The 11,079-nt window shown below is 44.7% G+C and overlaps 2 protein-coding genes across 3 annotated transcripts in view; one reads left to right on the plus strand and one right to left on the minus strand.

Annotated features, from left to right (window-relative positions):
• Positions 1-2,372, minus strand: part of LOC101756682 — an 18,073-nt gene extending 15,701 nt beyond the window's left edge. Inside the window, exon 1 of one of the 2 annotated variants that reach the window (XM_004955315.4) lies at positions 2,031-2,372. In XM_004955315.4, coding sequence (XP_004955372.1) covers positions 2,031-2,227 — 197 coding nt within the window. In that variant the 5' untranslated portion in view covers positions 2,228-2,372. Of the gene's footprint in view, positions 1-570; positions 700-2,030 lie in introns of those variants that run through there. The other variant, XM_004955316.3, reaches the window with a different exon arrangement.
• On the plus strand, positions 627-1,957 carry LOC101756288. Its single transcript, XM_022824582.1, has 2 exons — positions 627-1,301; positions 1,402-1,957. Exons 1-2 carry the CDS (start codon positions 664-666, stop codon positions 1,403-1,405), a joined length of 642 nt encoding a protein of 213 aa, XP_022680317.1. The 5' UTR covers positions 627-663; the 3' UTR covers positions 1,406-1,957.
• Positions 2,373-11,079: the final 8,707 nt, after the last annotated feature.

The following is an 11,079-nucleotide window of genomic DNA, read 5'->3' on the forward strand; positions in this document are numbered from 1 at the left end:
TCCTCTCTCTCTATCTCTATATATTCTCGTGCGTGTGTGTGTGTGTGTGTGTGTGTGTGTGTGTGTGTGTTTTTGTGTGTGTGTCTGTGCCCACACTCACTAGAGATAGAGATATCTCTCTCTATATTTATATAGAGAGAGATATCTCTCTCTCTCTATATATATATATATATATATCTATATGTGTATACATATATACACATATATATATATATATATATATATATATATATATATATATATATATATATATATTAGTGTGTTTTGTTGTATACACCATATGGTAGATGTCTAGATAATTTTGGATGGCGTGATCCACTTCTCTTAGTAGAACAATATCAAGTGGAATGGCTTCATCTTAAATGAGTTGGTACAGTTAAACTAACAAAATAACAAATGCAACCAAATACACCCTGAACCAGCCATGGAAGCTTGAGAATATAGAGATCGAGGAAGTTGATAGTATCAGCAGTTTAGCTCAAAGATAAGTTCAGGATTATAAGAGTAACTCCAAAAATTCCACTAAAATTGCTTCAAAATTTTATTTAAGGGGAAAACAAATAAAATTACCTCGAATAACTTTCCAATCCTTCCCGTAGAAATATACGAATTTCCATCACCCTGAGATTCGGTCCATCCCAATCGCCTACTCCGCTGATAGCCATGCCCCACCGCGTCGCTGCCCTCCTCGTGCTCCTCCCGCTCGCCGCCGCGTCGGAAAAAGCGGCGGACGCTCCGGTGGCAGGGGCGTCAGCCGAGGCCGAGGCCGCACTGCTGGAGCGGCACGCGGCGCAGCTCGCGAGGCTGGAGGAGCTCGCGGAGTCGCTCGACAGGTTCGTCCGCGCTCGCCAGATCCCCGGACCCGGATCCCCAGCCGCCGGGCGCCCTCGGCGGCCGTCAGGGACCGTCGTCGCGCCCCGCAGGGGGTGGCAGTCACCAAGCGCCGGCCCATCTGGTCCGAGCGGTTTCACTTCGAGAAGCAACAGCGGCAGCGAGCTCGCGCGGCGGCCTGACACAGAAGCTACGCGGAGGCAGGCAGGAGCTAGAGAGAGAGAGACGACGAAGAGCGAGATAAGGTCGAGGGTGGCGCTGGAGCCGCTGGCGGAGGAGCCCGGCAGCGGGGAGGAGGACGCGGCATGGAGGCGCTCGGGCCTCCACGCGGCGCTGCACCGGTGGGCGCGCCTCTTATCCGGGGGCGCCGCCGGGGACGACGCGCGCCCGGCGGCTGACCTCCGCGTGCTCCTCCCGTGCTCGCCTGCCCCCTCTCCCCCGTCCGGCTCCTCCCGCGCCTTCCACGCCACGTACGTATACCTTCCTGCTGCCTGCGCGCACCTGTGTGTACGCTCCGCGCGCTTGCTTGCTTTGCTTAGAATGATAGATCAGCGATGTGTGTCCGTGCAGGTGACGTCGTCGGCGCAGTACATCATATATCGAGCAGTTCAGGGCCACGACGGGTTGCGGGAAGCTCGAGAACGGCGCCATCAAGAGCATGTACTACGCGTCGGGGCGGGTGCGCCTGTCGATGCTGCAGAACCCCAGCAGCGGGGGAGGCGGCGTCATCGGCGGCGTCGGGCGCGCCCACGAGGGGAGCTTCGTGCTGTGGCAGCTCGGGCCCAGCATGTGGCTCGTCTAGATGTCCGTGGCCGGCCAGAGCGTCGCGGTGACCAGGAGAGAAACCATGAGAGAGTCGTCAAGTCGTTTCTCCCTCTGTTTCCGTTCTTCTTCGATTGGTGGAAGAGAAAGAAAGAATAAGACAGGACGAGAGCGGGGAGGCATCGGGCTGGATCCACTGCTATGGGTTGATATGTTTTTGAAAAAAAAAGTTTATTGGAAGAGTCCCGAATATATAGTTTTGGGGAAGAATTTTTCGAAGATTTTTGGAGTTGCTGTAAGGCTCCTCTTCAGTTTTCGTAACAAACTACGTAATAAAAGAAAAAATATACAAATATTGCTAGGATGAAAAGAGAGGGTTAAGGAAATTAGATAACGTACGTACGTGTTCCGAATTAAGAAGAGAAATCAAGTTATACCTGCATGCCATCAGGATGCTCAGTCCAGTGAGAACCCAGAACTCCTTTATCCGCAGGGTGCTGACGAAGCCGCCGAGGAGCACGACGGTGGACCACAACAAGGCCAGGGTCCCCAGACCGCGTGTGATGTTCTCTGTGGCCGTCAGAAGCCTCACGTAGCGATTGATCATCTCTTCTGGCCGTCCTGGCTCTCTCATGGTTTACCCTGCAGTTTCCCTCAACTCTGAAATTAAGCTTGCAATGGAGGAGGCCGATGGATGGCTGTGGCTGGTTTATGTCGCTGGCCGTCCTGGATCATTTGTAGGTTCGATGCCGCCTCTGCCAGCACGCAAAGAAGCATTCGTACGTGGAGGACGCCAAGAGCATTCGCGGAAGACACTTGTCCGGACGACAAAGACACCAAAAGAGAACCTACCGAGCAGGCCCGGGCACCTTCACGCGGTACCTTCACGCGCCGCCCCAGCTGCCATACGGCGACACTGTGCTAGTATCCACACGCTATCGACCCTGCGCTGGTATCCACACGCTATCGAGAGAAAGGTCCACTGTGCTTTCAAATTTTTCTCTCAAGCCTTAACTTCTGAAAACGATCTCGACGATGACACGGCCGACCCAGAGCAGCTGCCGTCATTACCTTCGCCAGCGCTCCCTCCGTCTGAAAACGATCCTTTGGCTCTCGAGGAAGCCGTCGTGTTATCGAGGAAGCTAGCTCCTGCCAGTGTTCGGATAGATGAGAAATTGGAGGCAATGGCTTGGGAATCTCAGTTACCTATCCATTACCATATCAGTGTAGCTACTTGTTTTGATGTCGGAAACAATGTCAGATGCTCTTTTAAGTTACTTATGATTCATAACACAAAGACAAGAAAAGTTAGTAAAGCTAGTAATAATATTATCAGAGTGAAGAGCATATGCGAATTGAGAAAGTAGAAAAAATAAAATGATTGGTACTGGTAGTATTTATTAAGAAATAACATTGGTTGAAACAGGCCCAAAGGTCAGGAACATATGCAGGGGCTATGAAAATTGTCTATTTCACTGGACTGACCTTTTGCATGACTTAAATGAGACTCTTTTTTGAAATGGTAAAAAATGCGTGACACATTTTACTTGTCAGAGTCTTGACCCGTGATTCTTGACACCGACACCTGCATCTATTTAAGTGGTGTTTTTGCAGTAAATCTTATACTAATCTGCCACTTGGAACCTGAAATAACCCCATATTGCATATGTGTTGTGTTTTAGACCATATTGCAAAATCATAGGAAATATGGCATAAATGAAGGGTTTTTGTATCAGATAGGATGGAGACGGCTCTGTTCGGTTCGGTTCTTGTATCTAATGTCGCTCTGTTCGGTTCTTCTTCGGCTAGAAGAAAGAATGATACGGGGAGAGAGCATGGAGACGCCGGGCTGAGTTCAATTACGATGATGTGGTTTATTTTGAAATATTGAGGGCTAGTTATTAGCGATCTGCTATGGGTTGATATGTTTTTGGGGTAAAATTTTTTTGAAAGAGCCCCTAGTATATAGTTTTAGGGAAGAATTTTTTGGAAAATTCTTGGTGTGCTGTAAGACCCCACCCTCTTCAGTTTTCATAACAAACTGCGTGATAAAAGAAAAAATATACAAATATTGCTAGGATGAAAAGAGAGGGTAAAGGAAATTAGATGACGTACGATACGTGTTCCGAATTAAGAAGAGAAATCAAGTTATACCTGCATGCCATCGGGATGGTCAGTCCAGCGAGAAACCAGAACTCCTTTACCGGCAGGATGCTGACGAAGCCGCCGAAGAGCACGACGGTGGACCACAACAAGGCCAGGGTCCCTAGACCGCGTGTGATGTTCGCTGTGGCTGTCTGAAGCCTCACGTAGCGATTGATTATCTCTTCCGGCCGTCCTGGCTCTCTCATGGTTTACCCTGCAATTTCCTCAACTCTGAAAGCTGCAATGGAGGAGGCCGATGGATGGATGTGGCTGGTTTATGTCGCTGGCCGTCCTGGATCTTTGTAGGTCCGATGCCACCTCTGCCAGAACGGAAAGAAGCATTCGTGGGAGACATGCCCTTGTTTACTTCACTCCCAACTCCCAACTTTGGCACTATGCAAAAAGAAGATTCCCCATCACATCAAACTTGCGGTACATGCATGGAGTACTAAATGTAGATAAAATTAAAAACTAATTGCACAGTTTTGTTGTACTTTGCGAGACGAATCTTTTAAGCCTAATTAGTTAATATTTGGACAATAATTCACAAATACAAACAAAACGCTACAGTGTGCTACAGTGCTGTAACAGTAATTTGGCACCTCCCAATTTGGCCAACTAAACAAAGCTGTCCAGAGAAAGACACCAAAAGATCCCTAGATCGGCGCGGGCACATGGGTGTGCAACCGGTACGAGGCACCTTCACGTGCCACCCCGGCTGCCAGACGGCGACACTGTGCGCTGGTATCCACACGCTATCGACAGAAAGATTCACTGTGCTTTCAAATTTTTAGCCTGGTTGCTCAACTTTCCAACTTTGGACAACTAAAATCACTGTAGCATACTGTATCGTTTCGTTTGTATTTGTAAATTATTATCCAAATATTGACTAATTAGGTTCAAAAGATTCGTTTCGCAAAGTACAACAAAACTGTACAATTAGTTTTTAATTTCGTCTACATTCAGTACTCCATACATGTACCGCAAATTTGATGTGATAGGAATCTTCTTTTTCATAGTATTAAAGTTGGAATTTTGAAGAACTAAACAGAGCCTTTATCTCTAAAGCCTCAACTTGTAAAGATAATGTCGTCTTGCTCTGATTCCCGAGTCAAGTCGTCGTCAAAAGATAATGCATGATCGATCCACGATGCTTCCCTGGTGGTGGTCGGTGGCATCTAAAGTCACGCACTGCACTGCACTGCACGCTTGTCACCTCGGGTTGCAATCATCAGGAGTCCCATCTCCTCTCTTTTACATTTTTTTTCCTTGCAGCATAGGACACATTCAAAAAATTCACAGCGCATGATGTGTTCCTGCCTGGTGGTGAGGATAGGATTGGGCGGGACATAGCGTATCTTAGGTGTGATTGGTTGTCTTCCCTGAGGAGCTTGGCTCGCACCAGAGAATCTAGCCGGCCGAAATCAGGATCGGGGATGCAATGGGGTTGTGTTTGGTTGTCGTTTGAGTTGAACCAGGCTGCGAAGATACGGTGATTGGTTGCACGTACGAATCTGAAATTCAAAAAACAGACGCTGTTTGGTTGGTCGCATAGAGGCAGTTCCAATCACCACTTGCATTGAGGAGGTGAAGTTACCTAGCTGAACATAGTTTTTGAGAAAAGTAGAGTTTGTAACTAAACTAAAATTACTTAGACTTTGAAACTAAAACCACAATTATTACAGCTTGAACTAAGATAATTAAAGCCTCTAACAACATGAGCATATATTTACAGTCCTATTGAGCATTGTTGATAATAGGTCGAGGTTGCGCCGGTAGCTCAGTAGGTTGAAATTTGGCACCATGAAAAGCTTGCATCGCTTCGTCTTTGGTCTTGTACTTCTTGTAGCATGCTCCCTTGAATCCATTCACCTGATCGTGTCAAGCCTCCCAACTGGAGTAGACTCCAGTTTGACGACCAACACTGACAACGTACCACGCCATGTGTTCTAAAAAATGGACAAAACAAAGTATCATTGGCCTTACAAATAACCTGACAACAAGTGCTCAATTTCAGATAATAGAAATGACAAATCATTGGCAAAGGGCTAATGCTCAGATTCAGGAGCAGATTAAAGGAAAGAGCAAAATAACAGAAATTAGTACAGAACAAAGTACCATTGGCCTTACAAATAACCTGACAACGAGTGCTCAATTTCAGATAACAAGAATGACATATCATTGGCAAAGGGCTAATTGCTCAGATTCAGGAACAGATTAAAGGAAATAGCAAAATGACAGAAATTAGCACAGAACAAAGTACCATTGGCCTTACAAATAACCTGACAACAAGTGCTCAATTTGAGATAACAGAAATGACATATCATTGGCAAAGGGCTAATGCTCAGCTTCAGGAGTAGATTAAAGGAAATAGGAAAATGACAGAAATCAGCACAGAACAAAGTATCATTGGGCTTACAAATAACCTGACAAGAAGTGCTCCATTTCAGATAACTAACATGAGAGATCATTTTGCAAAGGGCTATTGCTCAGATTGTGGAGCAGATTAAAAGAAATAGGAAAATGATAGAATGTAGCACAGGTTTATGCATTAGATGAAATCATGTTGCAAAATGACAGGATTTAGCATAGACTATGAATTAGATGAAATCATGTTGCAAAATGACAGGATTTAGGACATAATTGAGATAAATGACTGAATCAGGAATGTACTGATCATGATAAAAGGTCAATGACCTCAAATTCTGAATTATATGCAAGTAGGTACCAAAATGACAGTAATGAGGACAACAGAAGCTATGCAACATGAAAGAACTTATCATTGGCAAATGGCATATGCTCAGACTATGAATCAGATCAAAGCATGTACGAAAATAATAGAAATTAGAACATAATTGAGGTGAATCAAAACAACAGCAACATGCTTAGGCAGCACAAGTACCTGCACAAAACAGGAGCCATATGCCTGAGTAACATGAACTTATCACACCAGTTGGGCATATGGCATGACATGAAAGCAACAAAGCAATGGCAGCCACTAGAGCACCATCATAGAGCAACAGCAACATCATAGGCAATGGGCATATGCTCAGAATGAAAATAACAATAAAGCAACAGCAACATCATAGGCAATGTGCATATGCTCAGAATCAAAATAACAATAAAGTAACAGCAACATCATAGGCAATGGGCATATGCTCAGAATCAAAATAACAATAAAGCAACAGTAACATCATTGGCAATAGGCATATGCTCAGAATCAAAATAACAATAAAGCAACAGCAACATCATAGGCAATGGGCATATGCTCAGTCATGACCAGTCAGACAGTCATCACATCTGATGAATCAATGTTCAGTCACTAATCATCTACCAGGAGGCTACCAACAGAATAGGGTCAGCTTGACTGCACAAAAGAATGAAGGAGTGGACCAGGAGGCTCATGCACAAAAACAAGCCACCATCTGATCAGCAGTCACTGCACAAAAGAAATAGTCACTGCACAAAAGTAGGCCTCTGCACAAAGAGCCTATGCACAAGAGCCTCAGTGCATGTAGAAGTGCTTTGCCAAGTAGGTCTTCAACCACAGCACCCTGTGAGAATCATTCATCTTGACAAAAGCAGTACCAATAGCCTTGTTGCCAAGAAGGTGTTCATAGGCAGCCATCAGTTCTTCATCAGTGAAACCAGGCATGAACATGATAGCATCATAGAGATCAGGGTGCACATCCTCTACCTTGGTCTGAATAATGGCATTGGCAACATTGTTCACAGCATCAGTCATCCCAGTCATCACCAAAATGTCCCCCTCACTAAGCATGGACCTATTTCTCTTGTTCCCTCCTTCTGAACCAAGAGGACCAGCAGGTTGACACTTCCCTGCCATATCATCCACCTTGATGTGGTCATTCTCTGAATCTGCAAAGTCAGAAGGGGACCCCAAAGGTTCACTGGATCCCATAGCATATTTCCCTGTTGCCAACCCATTCCCAAAGATCACCTCCATCTGCTGGTAGTTCTCAATGGGCTTGTTCAACAGTTCAGCATCCTTTGGGTGTGCCTGAAATGCAAACAACAGATGTTATAAGTCAACAGATGCTCAGATAAATGTAGAAATAGTAGTCAACAGATGGATTAGTAAACATAACATTACCTGCACATGGCCCTTGTAGTGCTCATCCTCCAAAGTGATCATGAAGTTGTCATCATCCCACAGTGCACCACTCAGTTCTCTCAGCTTGATCACCCTGACCCACCTCTATCTCCACTTCCTCAAATGGTTGTAGATCTAAGTCCCTGTGACCTCAAGCCCTGAGAACTCAACCACACTCTTGGCAACTTGGTTCAAGTGCACTTCCTTGAACCCCTTGTCAGTTCTCACACCAGTAGAGATAAGTTGACAGAAGCGGCGAAGCACAAATGCAGACATCACATTAGTCCACCTCATAGCAGCCCTGGGTTACTGCCCAGCACCACCAACACCTGCAGCCAGGCCTCCAGCAGCTACGGCAGCCTGGCCAGCAGCTTCAGGTGCAGCCTGGGCAGCAAGTTGAGCTGCAGCCTGGCCACCAGCAGCTGCGGCAGCCTGGCCACTAGCATGGATGGCAGCTTGGGCAATAACCTCAACAGCCTCAAGTTCCTCCAGCAGGTCAAACTGACCATTCACTTGTGCCATGTCCTAGTAAACATCATTGCATGTTTCCCATTGCCTCAGGAACTAGTAAAACATCATTGCATACAGCCCAAAGCCTCATGTATGCACAATAAGTATAGAACAATGCATATAGAAACAGGAATAACATATCATCATTGCATATAGCCCAAAGCCTCATGGATAACTAACAGAATGCACATATCATCATTGCATATAGCCCAAAGCCTCATGGATAACTAAAAGAATGCACATATCATCATTGCATATAGCCCAAAGCCTCATGGGTAAGTAACAGAATGCATATATCATCACTGCACACTTGTCCAAGCCTCAAAGTGAGAGAGAAGAAGGAATAACAGATCATCATAGCACTGTTGTCCAAGCCTCAAAGTGAGAAAGCTATTAACAAATAACAGATCATCATAGCATTGTTGTCCAAGCCTCAAAGTGAGGAAGAAACAGAAAATAGATCATCATAGCATTGTTGTCCAAGCCTCAAAGTGAGAAAGAAACAGAAATAACAGATCATCATAGCATTGCTGTCCAAGCCTCAAAGTGAGAAAGAAACAGGAATAACAGATCATCATAGCATTGTTGTCCAAGCCTCAAAGTGAGAAAGAAACAGGAATAACATAACATCATAGACCAGTTGTCCAATGTTTCAAGGTACAAAGGGAACAGAAATATTACAACACCCTAGCAAAGTTATCCAATGTCTACAAATGTGCATTACCCCTACTAGCCCACATTTCATTAGCCCATTCATCTCTAACAGAAGCCCAAGCTGCATTGTCATCAATAGGGACCCCATGTCCATTAACAGAATTAGGCTCCCATGTGGACTCAAGAGGAATAACATCATTAGGTCCATGCCCCAGAATCCAATTATGTAAAATGCAACAAGCAAGGACCAATTTCACTTGTGTCTTGAATGGATGAAAAGGTTTGTTGTTAATAATGCGAAATCTATTTTTTAAAGCCCCAAAAGCCCTTTCAACCGTAACACGCAGACTAGAATGCCTCAAATTGAACAGCTCCCTTGGATTGGTTGGGTAATTTCTACCACCAAACTCATTAAGATGATATCTAGTACCCCTGTAAGGAGATAGGAATCCAGGACGGCATGCATATCCAGCATCTACCAGATAGAACTTCCCTAGAAAGATTATAAAGAGGTATTAGTCCTACAATCAACTAGTTCGTAACTAGGTTTAAGGAACTAATTTATTTCATTACCTTCTGGAACCCTTAAACCATCCTCTCTCTAGTGCATCTGCTAGAATGGTGGCATCATGTGCAGAACCCTCCCAGCCAGCCAACACATAAGTGAACTTCAAATCAAAGTCCACTGCGGCTAGCACATTTTGAGTTGTATAGTGTTTCCTCCCCCTAAATGCTGATTGCATCTTAGCTGGGACTCTAGCATAGATGTGAGTGCCATCTATAGCCCCAACACAATCCTAGATAAACCCAACAACACAATCATTTACAAAAATTTTACTCAATTATGTATTATTTCTGTCATAAGGATACTAATGTGTTACCTTGAAATATGGGTACCATCTTGAGCTGTTTGTAATCTTAAGAGGTGTCTCAGTTGATGGAGCCTTAATCATCTCATGCCTAAGTTCACCAATTGCATACAACACCTCTTTGAAATGTCTACTTACTGTCTCTACAGATCTCCTCCAACTTTGATGGATAACTCTAAACCTTTGGTTATGCCCAACAACATAGAGAAATATAGCAACTTGCTCTTCTACACTGCTATGTATGGTATCTCTAAGCAAGTCCCTGCCCCTAAGCAAATTACATAGCCTAAAGAAAGGGGCTCTTCTCATGCAAAGCATGTTTACACACTCTACATCATTACAGTTATATATTCTGTCCAAATTTTTTTGCCTTTCCTTGTCCATAGCACTCATTGGGGCATAACTAATCTGAGGACGTGAGGGTTTAGCCAGCCTAAGCCTATTCAGGAACAATGCATACATGGCAGCCACTAGAGCAGCTGCATGAATAATAAGCATGCGTCTCTTCTCTTCAAGACCCATCTATATGAATAACATGCAAAACAAGGGTCACTGACATGGGCAACAGATCCTCAGAACTACATATAAACACATCACTGGCATGGGCAACAGAAGCTCACATAAATGTATAAACATCACTGGCATGGACAACAGAAGCTCAGATCTAAATGTATAAACATCACAGGCATGGACAACAAGGCTGAGATCAGTATCTAAACACATCATTGACAAGGACAACAAGGCTCAGATCAATATATGAAAACATCATTGACAGCAGAGAACATGCCTCAGATCACTATTGTAAAACATCAGTGACATGGACAACAATAATAAGATCAACATAAAGACATCATTGACATGAACAACAATGCTCAGACCAATCTAAAAACATATCATTCACATGGGAAAACATGCTCCTATCCATATACACGCATCAACATCATGAACAGTGTGCTCAGAGTATGCTCACATATCAAACAACACTGGTACCAATCATTTCAACCACCTATTAACCATCGACAGCATGGTTTTAGGATAGCATGCGCATGCACAGAGGGGCAAGGGCTAGGATATTTAGCAACAGGGAGAACAGCGTGTCAGAGGACGGGGAACTCAGCTCCGCAACCGAACCACGAACAGATCAGCGGTGTCCGGAGGAGGAGGGGTCTGATCGGGAAACCTAGCAACCAAAAA

Source organism: Setaria italica, chromosome II (genome assembly GCF_000263155.2).
Source record: "Setaria italica strain Yugu1 chromosome II, Setaria_italica_v2.0, whole genome shotgun sequence".
Lineage (NCBI taxonomy): Eukaryota > Viridiplantae > Streptophyta > Magnoliopsida > Poales > Poaceae > Setaria > Setaria italica.

Bases quoted from the DNA above. Each gene is read 5' to 3' on its own strand.
- LOC101756288 (XM_022824582.1), top strand. From the start codon at position 664: ATGCCCCACCGCGTCGCTGCCCTCCTCGTGCTCCTCCCGCTCGCCGCC.